This window comes from Drosophila suzukii, chromosome 3, assembly GCF_043229965.1.
Source record: "Drosophila suzukii chromosome 3, CBGP_Dsuzu_IsoJpt1.0, whole genome shotgun sequence".
NCBI classification, from domain to species: Eukaryota; Metazoa; Arthropoda; class Insecta; order Diptera; family Drosophilidae; genus Drosophila; species Drosophila suzukii.
Window position 1 is genome coordinate 87,369,145 of NC_092082.1, and position 15,437 is coordinate 87,384,581.

Here is a 15,437-nt window from a genome sequence, read left to right on the forward strand (position 1 = left end):
TTCTCAATGTCAGGTTAAAATTAACTTTCGGTTGACTTGCATATTTAAAAACATTCAGTTTCTCAGTATCATGTTAGTGGTTATCTGGCGGAAAACTCTAGACTAGTGGGTCATATGCTATTAAAATGTAACCTTATGCTAACCTTTCCTAAGAGATAACAATCCAAAACCTTAACCCGACATTGGGAAATTGGTTATAAATAGATTTTTTACAATGCAAACCTTCCTAATAAATACAGCACACAATATACCTCAAGTACCCAACCTGGTACCCCGTATAAACAGAAACATCCTACGAAATAACAGCCTGCGCGAAATAAACTTTTCCTTAATGGTTCGGGAAGGCAATGGAAAAAGACTGCGTGCGAAGCGGAATGCGTGATCAAAAATAAGAAAAATATTTGTGGACTGTTGTCAGGGTGACGATAAGGAATAATACAATAAGGAAAATAATTCCATGTTTATTTAAGGAAACCCAACCGAACAACAATTGAGCTAATTGAGTGAAACCCAATCCCGACTGCCGTCTCGACTCGTCTCTCTCTTGCTTTATTTTCATCAATCAAATGGCGAAGGCGAAGTAAAAGATAGATACCAAATCAAATCAATGAATGAAAATTTCAGCAATCTTTCTGGCGAGTCACGGTTAATCTCTTCTCGGATTTGAAAGGGTTCACGTGAGATTTATGGTCGAGAATGTATGGCGGCGTCGGTGGACTGACCAGAAAATATTATCGAAATTATTTGGCAACATGAAGCATGTTCCATTGTCTGGGGGTCCTTGGCAGCCTGAGGTCAGTGGGAAAATGCCGTAAATTTCCATCACCCAACCAGAGCCACTCCATCACACACTCCGACCACTCCATTAGATGGCTGACAGCCCAAGTTTGCCCTGGCAGTCCTCCGGAGTTTTGGCCAGCAAATCGACAGGAGAGTTGGCCAACTCGATGTGGGGGCAGAATGGGATGTGGATGTGCGACATGTGCGTGCGTTTGGCAGCCACAACAATTACACAAGTTATGACGCCTTATCTAAATTCAAAAATCCCCCGGCAATTAACCTGGCCATCAAAGTTTTGTCAAAGGCTAGCAGCAGCTGCTTGCCAACTATGCAGACAATTCCAGTCTAAATTACGGCTGGACATGTCAGGCCACTTGGTCGAGTTAATTAGCCATGAAAGGGCGCAGATAGCAGTTGGCCATGGGTCATGTGGCCACATCATTTACATGAGCGTTTTGCCTTTTGAAAAATATATTCTTAAACATCATTAAATGGCGCCATTTGACCTTGGCCTCCCTTCGAACGGCTGACTGTATGTATGGACATTTTTTATTTTATTTGCCCCGGCCATCATAAATAATGAACATAAATTGACTGCGGTCTGACCCCAATATGTGTGTGTGAGTCAGGATTATTGGGATTCTAATCGCAGAGGGTCAGGCATCCCATCCAAAGTGTTATAAATTTGAATGCCGAATGTTGGCCAAGGGACCGGTTCACATGGCGGACAAATTGGTTAATTTGATTGCTTTGTCATGCACTAAAAAAGCGAATAACTTTCAAGGGGCCATAAATGTGAAATGTGGTAGCGAAAATAAATTGAACGTTGCAACCGGGAAGTGTAACCATTATCGGAAAAAGGAATGCTCAATGTGAGTAATCAGTATTATAAATATCTATACCCTTTCAAATATAGTTCAATAAAACTAAGCACTTGACTTTTTATGAGGAACTTTTGGAAATAAAAGGGTTGAGCTGAAAATGTTCCCAAACAAAAATGTCTAAAGAACTAGGTTTCGACTTTTCTTACAAATCATTGGGGAGGTTACTCAAGGTAAAATAAGATCTTAACTTAAACCGACACTTCACTAAGAATATGAGGTAAAAATTTGAATGCTAGAGCTTAACTATTTTGAGATCTGCATAGATTCTTAAAATATAAGACTTCATTTAATAACTTACGGTTTTAAAATAGCGTGAAGCTAAGAAGGATCATTTTAAACTTATCAATGCTTACAAATAGCTCAGTTAAACTATTAATAGTGATGATAAAAACGTTAACCATTATCTTGATTAGATAGCAACAAGGGTATTCCATAATTGAATTCCAGAAAAGACTTCCCTGCTTGTTTCAAATTAAAATCAGGCTATGTCCAGCCATTCCAGAGTGCAGTCTGGTTTGCCTAATTGAATATTTCAAATTGATTTTGCACAATATTTCCCTGATTTCCCTGCCTTTGTGTTGCGGTAGCACAATCCATTCAGCGCTCACCATAAATATTTACGTATAATTGAAAATTAAATTAAAAATAAATAAGAGTATGCCAGGCATTTACATGACGTTGCCGGGGCAGATTTAATTCGATCGAACGATTTCGCAACGGAATTCTTATGCACTCGAATGCCCCCGCTGGATGGTAGGTAAAGGAAATTCAGAGGCGGGGAAAGCCGGAAGTTGGGAAAGTAGTTACTACTCACCTGTCCAGGTGGAAGGCGGCAATCTCGGCGTTGTGGCGCTCGTAGTCCGTGAAGTAGAAATGGTTGGGCAGCGTTTGCTGCTCCCGCGGAAACCTGTGGAAATGCAAATGAGAGTCCAGGATCAGAGGTGTGGGGATGCGGCATAATGAAATGAATAGAAGCTGCGGGCTTCTGTCACCGGCTTAATGCATTTGCGTGGGGGCCACTTTGAGTTTTCCCACGGTGGACCTGCATCGGTGCTACATTCGTGCTACGTGCCAGCTTAATTACTTACACGAAAGGGAGTGCTATTTAAAAAAAAAATACACATATATTTATTTAAAAACAAAAAAAAAAACGCTTTCATTCAAATTGCAAATGAATGGCATTATAAGGACACTTTGCACTTTGGCAGCTGCTGGGGCCAAAGGAATGGAAAATGGCAATGGGAATGGGAAAACCAGCACGTTGACCAAGCCAACGCGTTTAAATCTCATTAAAAAGTGCATGAATGTTTTAAATTTGCCAGCAGCTTCAAGTGCCACCGCAAAACGACGGCAATGGACGTGGAATTTTCATCGACAGGCCGCAGGAAAGTCAGCGAATAAAAAGCGCAATTTTATTTACTCGGCTGCGCGAAAAGTGTTGTCGACAAGTGGGCGAAAGTTGCATTCATTACGCAAAAAAAATCCGAAGGCGGGCGGAAAATCGTAGGGACAAATGCATTAAGCGGCGACAGACCGGGAAATCTTGGCCCATCCATCCATCCATCCGTTGGCCAAACTTACCGCATCGGCTTCATTAAGGCCTTGATATCGTTTGGGTACTCGATGATCAATTTCAGCTGGGTGCCGCCTTCCTTTTGCACTGCGAACGAGGAGAAATGAATGTAAATTAATCAAGCACTCGCAAATTAATTGAAGCAAAAACCGAAATTCATGCAATTCTCACTTCACCGATCACCGTCTGCGTCTGCAGTAGGCTTTTTCAAAAAATGTGCAGACCATTTCGGACTGCATAAACAAATTACACTCGACTAAATACCAATTAAAATGCGTTCAAAAAGCACACAAATATTGCGTATACGCAACCACACAAAGGAACCCAAAATGAAAGCCGCCTTGGCCCGTTTGCCACTCTGTGTGTGTGTGAAGTGAACCGAATAGTTTGATCTCTGCAGCCATGTTTCTGACCGACCATAAGGGGAAATTACATGCATAAAACCAAAAACTCCTGCCGCACTCGGACCGCATTTTATGAGAATTTATTCTAAAACAAACAAATGAAAACGGGCCCCTTTATTCTCGCATTATGAATTATGTCTTAAAAGTTGCTCTAAAACCAAAAGTCCTGCGTGTTTTGCCTGCACCAGAAAGCGCCTGTGTACGCGGCGTATACGTGATAAATGCCAGGCAGCACAAAGCCAAAGTTGCAGCAATTATGCTGCCACAGTGTCATTGTTGCACTCTGTCCCCTCCCCTGGTTTTTCCCTTAACTGCAAATGAGTTTTCTTTTCGCAGCTCCGAGCTGCCGCTGTTAAAAGTTTATTATTAATAAATTATGAGTTTAATGAATGCGCTGGAAAAACTTTGCTATGAAAATAGTTTCGCAGCGGCACCTCAATAATGCCAGCCGCCAAGCTCTACATAATTGAGTTAAATGTGCAGCTGAGTCTTTGCAACCCCGACCCCCAAAAGGTCGGTGGCAACAAACTTGGCCGGTATTTATGACTTTACAATCCCCACAATCGCAGAACGGTGAAATGGGCGAACGGAACGGAAGCAGACTGTCTTACCAACATGCTGTATTGGCAGCTTGATCATGTCACGTAGCACCGCATCCACCAGAGTGTCCTGCTCGCCGTACAGCTCCTTCTTCGTGATGCGCAATTGGAAGCGCTCCAAATTGCTGGCATTTGCACTGCAAAGGGATGGTGGTAGACTGGGTTTAGATAGAGTCGGGCAAAAGGGAAACAAAATGATAGAAATGTAAGTAAAAATCGAGCGGAGCAGCCAAGAGCCAGCTGTCGTTTGCAGGCAAAGGAAGCCATAAGGACAATCAGGCTCAAGTTTTTACACTCGAAAGAAAAATTGTTTAGAAATCAGACTAAATCAAGAGTGCCTATTTTAACTGCCTAACAAAATATATAAGCTTTCTGGACTTGTCTTAAAATAATTAAGGCCTTATGACACTGGCTGAGGTTTCACCACACTAACTGCATTTATTTTATAAGGTCATTGCAGCCTATCTATCTAAAAGTTTGGATTATTCTATTAAATTAGAAAAATAATTGTGTATAAGGTTTGGATTAACTATTTAAGTTGTTGGTCAAGATTTAAGCTAGTGTCATTTGGCCATAAGCAAGAAATCTTGCAATCATAAAGAATACACTCAATGGAAGTGTCCTAAAAAATATCGGTGGTACCTATTTAAGTATTTTTTGGACTTGATAAATGATATAATACTTAACTTCCTTCAAAATTATAAATTGCTTGTTGAGAATTTTTAAGAAACCTTGCAAACTTCAGGAAACTTTTAACAAACAAGTATTAAACAAATTGCTATATTGAAATATTAAAGATATATCTTTCAAAATAGATGTATCTGTCAATATTTCTTTTTTTAATAGAAATACTAATAATTTTATTCTAAAATATTGAAAAGTATATAAAGGTTTTTATAACACTACATATTTCCCCCGGTGCAGTCAGTTCTCGGGGCTCCCTCATAAGTATGCCATGCTTTCGGGCTGCATATCAAGATTTCTCACATTGATTTGTCAAAGCAATGCCCTGCTCCTTTGCCTTTCTTTGCCGCTGCTGTCATGACAATTTGGTTTGCAAATGCCAAGACACCCCCACATCAGCCAGCCGTAATCTTTGGTGGTCGATTTTTCCTGTTGCTGGTATGGATGGTATGGTTGGTATGGTATGGTATGGTATGGCATGGTATGGTACGTCGGTACTGGCAATTGTCGGAAAATATCTTTTCCTTACCGATTATGCCTTCCACTCTGCCATGTCTTTTAACATGTGCCGCTCACATGGCGAATGCTTTTGTCTTAAGCTCTTGCAGCTACGCTTTCAGATTTAGTCCAATTTGTGCTGGTTAAGCACTAAGAGCCCTGCCAGAATTCAGAATTTAAGCTGCAAAGTGCTCTGCCACGGCATTAGCTATCCCCATTGCAATATTGCATGGTGTACAATGCACAACAATTTATACCAGCAGTCAGCAGTCACAGTGACGACAAATTGAAATGCAAAACCCTGTACTCTCCACTCGGTGCTCGTTGCTCGGTTGGTCAGTGAAAAGTGAGGAATGAGCTGCGATGTCAGCTCCATTGTGCAGCAAGTTTATCACGATAATGAAGTCATATCCGTTGCTCCACCAAATGCTGCTCTCAATGGCGTCTACATAACTCATTGTCCTTGTACTTCGTCTTACACTTTCACCACCCACCCATTCCTTCTGGCACACTCATAATTTGCCCGTCGACTTCTGTTATACTTCAACGCCTAACCCTTTTTATGCCGTTAGTCTTTGTCCGCCGGAAGGAAACAAATGTCTGGCAGACAACCTTCTCGTGCCCCGAATGACTTTCAATATATCAGCGTTTTATGGAAATGGTGACAACTTCCCGACGACCAAAGAGCTCAGAGGCTCCCCTCCTACTTTTTCTTCACCTGGTGGCGCAAAAGTGCTCATAATCCGGTGACAATGACCAGGATTCGCAGGCCAAAGAAGGGTTAAGAGAAATGACGACGGTTCTATGGGGCTCAGGTTCAGGGAAAAAAGCTACATCAAGAATCCAAGGCAGGCTTAAGGCCGCAGGATTAAAGTCCAACCAAAGGTCTGAAAAATGTAATATAATTGCTTTTGAATACCCAACTGCCCCTGTCATCTGTCTGGTAAAAAAGGTATATATCCTTGTGATGGCGTTTAAATGAAAATCTTCTAAAAATATAGCTTGATCATAAAAACCAAAGCATTAGAAACGCGCATTTAAGGAAAAGAATAAAAGGTCGTTTTTTTTCAGAACAGTAAATACACAGACAGAAAAATCTACATTATTAGTATGTGAATTGTTTAAATTAAACATAATTTACAAGATTTTACTGCTTATTATTATGAAGTGGTATTTAAATTTAAATGTATAACAACATTCTTTAAATTTCTTTATGTAATAAATATTATTGTATCTTTAATATATTTTACCTCATTAAATTTACACGATCTCTGTACTTTTTTTTAAGAGCAGGGAGTATTGTAAATTGATGTAAAGTAATGCTTTCTTAAAATTGCTTGTATAATAATTATAATCTTTTTTCATGACCATTATAAAACCTATATTTTTTTAAGATGGAACTTATTTAACAAAAATGCTCCTGATGTCCCCTAAATATCTTTTGGCAGTGTGCTGCGAAGTATGCTAAGGAACGTGTTAGCTTGGCCCAGTCCAATTTCAGCTCATGCTTCATTTGTCAACTGTGGTGAAGCTGCACCCCCGCCAAGGAGGAGTAGACGTAGACCATTGGAATCCGGGGCAGGAGCTGCGTAATTGATGAAGCCTCCCAATTTGGACACTGACTAAGCACTGGCCGCCGTCCGCAGAGTGGCCATATGTTGTGGGAGTCTGCGGCTTGGCCGAAACGACCAGCTGTTGCACTTTTTGGGCCAGAAACAATGAAACACTGAAACAAAAGAAAAGTGCCAGCAGAAGCGAATTCAAATCCCCTTTGGTAATTGAGTCACGTAAATCAGTTGCAGCGGCAGGCAGTCAACAAAACGCAAAATCGCATTACAAGAGAAAGTGAAAAGGGTGGGGGTCAAAGGGAAAGCGGGGGGCCATGGTGCTGGCTGGTAGGGAAAAGCACGCCAAAAGCGCACGTGACACGTGGCCCACAAGCACATACAGTCGAACAAACGCTGACAACCGCAGCTACAGTGGGCCCCCCCGAAAAGGCCCTACCCTTCTTGAATCCACCTCCCATAAGTCCTCCCCTCTAAAACCTCCCAGCCCATTTTCACTGGTCTAAGCCCGCGCAAAACTTTGTTATGCAAAGCGTTGACAGCTCAACAACGATGACAACAACGTACCGCAGCGCAAAAACAGAAACGCTGCGAAAAAAAAAATAATTGAAAAAGAGATTTTCATATAATTGGTAGTACCCCCCGTGCCCCCCTTTGGGACAGTTGCACGTTCCTGGCGGTTACTTGCGTCAAAAGTTTACTTTGAGTTATGTTTAGCGGAAATTAAATTTATTTATGTCAGCGGCGGCGGCGGCGGCGGCGACGGACGGCGAGCTCCGCGCTGAATGACGCTCACTAATCAGCTTAATTGCGCTCGGTTTGACGATTTGACGGGGCTGACGGAATCCGGAGTGCCGAGGATCCTGAGAATCCCGCAGTCCTGCAGCACAAGTCCTGCGGAAAGCCGCTGCCATGGCAATGGCCAGGAATAAACTTTGCTCACAGCTGAAAATTATTTCGCGGACTTTGGCCAAAGATAAAAGTGAAAAGCGCTGAAAAGATACTTTAAGCCAGATTTTTGGTTACCGAAAACTATATTACAGCTACACCATCAAGATTATGAGTATTAATTAGTGAAGGGTTCGCTCGACCTCCAAAAATAATGTAAGCACATTATTACATTATTTTGACAGACAGTTTTATATAAATTTTACCACCTTAACCCCTTAAGTTTGGCTACAGATAAAAGTGAACAGCGATGAAAAGATACTTTAAGCCAGACTTGGGGCATATTATAAACTGTTTTTAAGTACTTAAACCAGGAAATATCTAAAACTGGTGTTACCATAAATGAATGACCTAAAATTGGGGATAAAATTGTTCTGCCCTTAAAATTGTACAAAAAATTTTCTAACATTTTATTATAAATATCCTTTGTTTAAATTGTAGGTCACTTTTCTGAAGATTCTTAGGTAATAGTTCTCAAGTTTTGGTTTTTATTTTGTTATCTTAGTGTAGCACTCCTTATAAATTATGTTAATTAACTAGTTATTAAAAAATTTCCAAGATAAGATACCTGTTCGATATCATCTTCACCCTTTAACTTTCTTCTTTCCCGATAAGATCTACTAATTAATATAATATTAAATTTCGTTTGCCACAGGATTGAAGCTTTGCCCAAAGAAATCTGCACTTCTGGGGGAAACTTTCCAACCGGGATTATGAGTGGCCGAGTGACTGGCTTTCACTTGTTGTTCCCGCCGCCCATTTTTGTTGTTCCTGGCTGGATGGCTGGGTGTTATCCGCGGTGTTATAGCGCCGCAACCGGCGAAGTGGGTACTATAATAACAGCTGTCAGCCGGCATGTCCTGGCCTTTGCTTAAGACCCACCAGGACTCCAAGCCACCTAGCCAACGAACCAAACCCCCTGCCCACCCATTCTGCAATTATTTCGCCATAAGAAAATGTCAGTAAAGTTTTCCCGTTTTCCCCGAGCAGCTGCGTCCACAGAGCCGCAGCCACAGAGCCGCAAAAGTGCTGCTTAGATGGAGAGGAGCAAAAAGTTTGTGCGTGTGAAATTTTGCGGCCGCCAGGACCAACGAGGAACCATCGAAATGGACGGAGTTGGGACTGCAGCACGGACACTTTTGAGCCCAGTTTGCAGGGAGGAGGAGGAGATGGAGCTTGGCATCCCGGGCAAAAAGGAAAGTGAAATTAAACTTATATTGTAGCCGGGGATAAAACTTCAGCTTCAGCGGCAAGAGCGCGAACATTAAAACCAATGACAGCAGACCAACTGCAGCTGGGATCCGCGGGAAAAGCGGGGGAAAAGGCTGATGGGGCGGGGTCGGAAAACTTCCACATCTTCCACTACCACTTCGCCATCCGAAATGTCAGCAAGCTCTACGAGTTTTACACACTCTCGTCGACATTGAGCATAGTCTTTTATTACCCGGCGTTCGCAGGATTCCAACTCAGGACTCGCATCCTGACCGACAGCTGGTAAAACTTCAGATGTTTCTTCCTTTTTAGCCGGGTGTAATTCGCTCTCGAAATAAGATTTCTGTCACCGCTCGTTGCCCGTTGCTGGGGTCGCAATTGCAGGCTAATTAAAAATTTGTCATACTAATTAAACGCAAGCCGCGCGCTGAGGACACTGTCACGACCCCAGGATTTGGGAACTACGAACTAGGAACTTGGCGAAAATGTAGCTGAATCAGCGGCAACTTTGCCGTAATTATATACCCAACTAATGCCGGACAGGCTTTTGTGGTCGCTAGTTTGGCGTGTACCTGACTCTTCAGCAGCTGCTGGTAATAACTCATCTAGTAATTTTAGGCGCATTTGCATTTTGTCACATTTTTTTCACCTGCAGCTAGTCTTTTCTTTCTCCATTCTGCATTGTTACCCGAGCTGTGGGCCAAAATGTGCTGACTAAGCCTCTGGCTAAAAGGGGGGGCAGATGTTGGCTGGAAGATAAGGGAGTGGAGCACGTGGAGCATGTGGGGAGCTCAGCGACAGAATTTTAATGAGATATCGCCGGGAACGAGCGACAGGCGACAGCAGGAGTGGAATCGGAACCAGGAGGAGATTGGGATGGAGCCATGGCAGCTGGGCTACGCCTTGATCCTGTTTCAGCCAACTCAGATCTATCTTTCTATCTTTTTGGGTTGATTAGTTGTAAAAGGATACGCTATAAGGATGTGGGAGTAATCGTTTGTTTTAAAATGTTTTAAACAAAAAGATAATGCTTGGTTTTATTGGTTTGAAGATTAAACAAGATTTTGTGTTCCAATTTGTATATAGTATATATGTATATAGAGTTTAAAATTGAAACTTTCAATGGTTTCTTAACCACATTATTAACATAAAAACCTGATTTAATACTATATCATAAAATAACGGAAAATATACTTTAAACATTAAAGAAACTTTCTTTGTCTTAAATGTACTTGAAAAACAACAAACTATGTCGACCTACTTTTCTGTTTATATTTTTTGAAACAAACTTTATGCAGCCAAAACGCAGAGCACCTAAAAACCAAGTATCGTCATACAAGTAGTACTTATCAAATAATCTTCAAACAAATAACGGCTATAAAATTTGCACTTCAGCTGCAAGAGCATCCCAACTTCTTGTGTCGGCTAACCAGGTAAACCTAAGCCCTAAGCCACCTTTTTTCCCCTCTGCACATTTACTGCCAGCAATTTCGCTTGTTAATGAAATTTGCATTTTGCTACGTGCGACACACCAAAATAGAAAAAAAAGTAGCAAACTTTCCGGCTTGCTTTTCGGTGATGTGCTATAAATTAGAAAATCAAGCATTTTATGCTAATGCCGACGCCCACACTTAGCCAACTCAGACTGAGACTCAGACAACACCCACCCAACGCTAGCAAAATAAGAACACCAACAGCAGCAACAACAACTTGAGTTTGACAAGTTTTTGCCACTTTGCATTTTAGCCATTTTCGATTTTCCCCACTTTTCCGCCACTACTCCCCCAATTTTTGTGCAACTTCAGCTGGGGCAATGTTCGGCAACTATTCAAGCAAATGAAATTACTCATACGCTACGTATTCAATTTTGATAAAGACTGCCAAAACGATTCGGCAAACGCATTGTAAAAGCAAAGGGAAAAGTGCGGAAGATGGAGAAAACTAAGCTGATTACCGAGAAAGAAAATCAAATGAAAACTCGTTGAAATAAATTTCATTGCTGTCTCGATGGGGGAAAAGCGGAAACACCCAAGGAGGAAATCGAGGAAGAGATTCCGCCGGCGGTGACGCAGATACGCTGCAAATCCACATTGATTTCTTTATTGCACTTTTATTTGATTGTGCTCGCATGAAATTACGCATACGCCATGTTGAGACAAGGCAAACGCTCATCAACGTTATCGGCGGTCGGCATCCGGGAAGATGGAGCCGAACAGTTGCCACCGGCAACAACAATCAGGCAACACTTACCAGCGACAGATAGAGACATGCCCGTAAAGATGTGGGCATAGAGCGATTTCTGGGGGCCTACACTTAAAGAAATAAATAGCTCGATAAGGTACCTACAGTTTAAAAGTTACCAATCTGGATGGGGATTTCCCAGAGGGTATATTATTATTAAAACAAAATTGTTTTAGTAAATTAAAATGATGGTTAACATATAAGTTGATACATTATAATTTACTTTAAAAACCATTTACCATATGTTATGAAAATATATTTTTTAGGCTTTGTTTCTTATGAACTAACAGGAATTTTCCATGTCGATATATTTTGAATTCTTCTCCTAAAGATGTGTTTACTGACACAAAACTTCTATTTGATAAATAAATAAATGTTAATCTCTATAAAATTTATGTTACTATTTTGGGTAAATGCAAATTTCCTTTAAAAATCATTTCACATATTTAATAAAAATCTTTTTTTACAGGCTTTATATACGACTATTTGGTTTTTATGTATTTTACTGATATTTTCCATATCTATATATTTTGTATACTTCTTATGTTTTGAAGAAAATGTTTTTCTGCCTCCAAAGGAGATTCTTAATCCAATTATAAATCAAAAGCAAATCTTTTTCTCAACTGTAAAGACTAAATGTCTAAAACGTAAATGTGTCACGTAAATGGAGCGTAAATTTCAATAAAAATCATTTCAATTCCGTTGAAGCCCGAAAAGTGCCGTAACTGCTTGCCGGGCTCCTCTCGTTTTACTATGCTTTCCCTCATAGAACCGTAAATTCACCATCCCCACCACCCATCTCCACTATCAATTACCACGTACCGGGGGTAAAGTGGCTCGGGCTCGGAGGTAAAAAACTGTAAGCATTATGTCCTTCCGCTTAGGGGAAATTGAATTTTTTCGCTACTGGTTTTTATGAGCCACCTCACTCACTCACTCACCTGGCCTTGCGATGCAGCATCTCCGCCAGCGTGGGATTGTCCCTGGCCACATCCGGCGAATTGTCCACAATCACATGCGAGTACTCGTCGCTGACCAGGTGCTTCTGCAGATCCACATAGCGATCGTGTGGCACGGGCTTCCGGGTGGATATGGTGCCCGATGTGCCGGGTCCAGCTGCTCCGCCCGAGGCTCCGGCAGCCGCATCCTGGCCACTGGTCGCCCCGCCACTCTGGCTCGCCGCTGCCTGCGTAGAGGCCTCCTTGGAGCCCGAGGAGTTGCTGCAATAAAAGCAAAAGTAACCGAGAGTAACTGTGTTAAAAGCAGTCGCATTAAAAATGGAAGGGCAAAAAAATGTGCCATAATTAGCGGAGTCCCCAAAGACGGGTGCACTTGACAATGGTCTCTAACTCTTTTCCTCTGGGGTGGGCTCTCGTTGCTAATTGCAACTGCCAAGTGGCCCACTGGCTTTTAGTGGCAGCCATCGAGCTGAACTGAGGCAACCTAGACAGCTAAGTGCCCCCTGGCCAGGCTCCCAGAGACACGCACTTGCAGGTAAGCTGAAACTTTGTCAGCTTGGGTTTTAGTTGCGTTTATTTAAGACGAACCGCCACCCGACATCCACCCACTAGCCCAGACACACATGGGACTCTTCACTCGACTGCAATAAACTGAAATTGCAGGCACTTCAAGGGGGCCCAACCACATGCCACATAAGACTAAACAGTGGCTGCATTATGGGGAGCATTTGCTATAATATCTGGGATTTGAGATTTTTTATGAGTGGTTTAGTAAGACAGTCTTAGAAAATTACGAAGACCTAACTACATTTATAACTATATAAAAGCTTTTATAAAACTGTAAATGCTCTGGCTAAGAAATTGTATATTGTTTTAAGAAGTTTATATATTTTAATATTTCATATATTATTGGTTCCCCATTTTTATGCTTTATATTTAGCCCACATAAAACACTTACTTTGGAACTGGTAAAAATTAAACCTATTGTAGGCATTTTTTATCAGAACAGATCTGAACTTCCTTTCAGTATTTTGTCTACTTTATATATCATAACATTTTCTATATTTTTGCCTCATATTTCCCTCACACAACCCACTGTCCTTGTGCTGTGGTAATCAGCAGCCGTTTAGACAGCGCCTGCTTCAGACAAAAAGAGTGCTTGAAAAATGAATTAAAGTTTTTGAATTTGTTGCATCCATTTTGCTAGCCTTGACTCTTAGAAGCGCTTGGCAAAATGCTCGAGATATAACCAGGTTCTGGTCCTGGTCCCCAATCCCCCCCCCCCCCCCCCCCCCCCCCCTACTCCTCACCCAGCTCGTTAGCATACATATGCCCCCCGGGTGGCAAACCTAGAATTATGTGGCAGTTGTGTGACCATTAGGCCGAATGACAGAACCAGCTGCCAACGAGGCACTCGTGAGCTGAACAGGCTGAACGGAGTGCACATCATTAGGCCAAAATCTCGAAATTTGAGTTTTTCGTAAATTGTCATTTTCTCAGAATATATATTTTTTTAATTGTATACCAAGTTTTTTGGGGCGAAAGTCCTGCCTGTGTCTGTCTGTCTGCGTCTTGTCTTATCCGTCAGGCAGACAGGTGTTTCTGTGCACATGTGTGTGATGCCTTGGGAGAATGCAAAACTTTTTCAATTAACAGTTGCCAGAGAATGTCTGGGCCGAGACAGCAGATAGGCCAACAGAATGAAGACTGGTAAAATGGGTAAAATGGCAAAATGGCAACGGCAAGCCGAGAAGCTGTCAACATTATGTCCCCCAGGTTGGATGAGACAATATATCTCTGGGTCTCTGGGTATCTGGGCGCCAAAGCGGCTTTTCCAGTGCTCCGAGGCTTATTAAAGAATTTTCCGCCGTAACGAGCCTGGGCGGATTTCGCACTCGCGTTTTATTGGCAGCCGCATAATGCCACTTTATGTGCTAATAAGTATTTAAATCCCCCCTTTTGTGCACCCACTTGCAGGAGGAGCTCTTCTCGCGCTTTGTACTCGCTTTTATTTATGGGGCTCGTTCAAAATTGATTTTCTGATACAGAGAATATGGCCCTATTTGGTGGCGATGCTACTATATGGCACTATATAGCAGCACTGATCGATGTGCAGCGCACTTAATTACACTTTGGCGAAACTTTGCTCATTAAAGTGTCACGTGGTGTGCGTAACGCTGGCCACATAAGCTGCCCCATGTGCTGCGGTTAATTAACCAGTCAACTGCAACTGTAATGGCAATAGACGGGTCTGCAACAACTGCAGCGACAACAGGGCGGCCACAGGATCATAGGTGAAAGTTTATGCAAGTCGAAAGCGATGACACGGTCCTGGGGTTAATGGACGGGTTTAACGGAGTCCTAATTGGATTTCAGTGAAGTACTTTCACATGCCATCTATGCTGTATCCAAACATGTCAAGATCCTGGATATGAACATCGTTCAAAGGAAAACTTAAATGTAGAAGTTTATAGAATTCAACTACAAACTCATAGAGCTATCCCGCGTCTAAATCGGGATGAAACAACTAAAGTTTTGAAATGTAGAAGTTCAGTTTTGGGTTCCCAGACTGAAAGCTATTGGAAATACGAAAATATCGAACATGAAAATGAGTCAAAACTTTGACCCTCGAAAAAAGGGAATATTTTAATTTAGAACATTAGAGAATTCATCCACAAACTCATAGAGGTATCCCACGTCTAAATCGGTAGCCAATTACTCAAGTTATGGAACCAAGAAGTTGAGATTTGGGTTCCCAGACTGAAGGCCATTGGAAATACGGAAGTCTCGGACATGAAAATGGTCTAAAATTTTGACCCTCCCTTAAAAGAAAACTTTAAATGCAGAAGTTTAGAGAATTAAGCCACAAACTCATATAGGTATCCCACATCTAAATCGGGAACCAATTACTCAAGTTATGGAATCTGGAAGTTGAGGTTTGGATTCCCAGCCTGAAGCCATTGGAAATTCGGAAGTCTCGGACATGAAAATGACCTCAAATTCTGACCCTCCCTTAAAAGAAAAATTTTAATGCAGAAGTTTAGAGAATTCATCCACAAACTCATAGAGGTATCCCACGTCTAAATCAGT

General features: G+C 41.8%; 1 protein-coding gene across 1 annotated transcript in view; it reads right to left on the reverse strand.

Annotated features, from left to right (window-relative positions):
- LOC108011092 (extracellular serine/threonine protein CG31145) overlaps window positions 1-15,437 on the reverse strand; it is a 74,150-nt gene that overhangs the window by 6,906 nt on the left and 51,807 nt on the right. The window contains exons 8-11 of the mRNA XM_070995669.1: window positions 12,330-12,608; window positions 4,253-4,377; window positions 3,246-3,324; window positions 2,479-2,571 (exon numbers count right to left, since the gene is read on the reverse strand). Of these exons, the coding sequence (XP_070851770.1) occupies window positions 2,479-2,571; window positions 3,246-3,324; window positions 4,253-4,377; window positions 12,330-12,608 (576 nt within the window). The remainder of the gene's footprint in view (window positions 1-2,478; window positions 2,572-3,245; window positions 3,325-4,252; window positions 4,378-12,329; window positions 12,609-15,437) is intronic.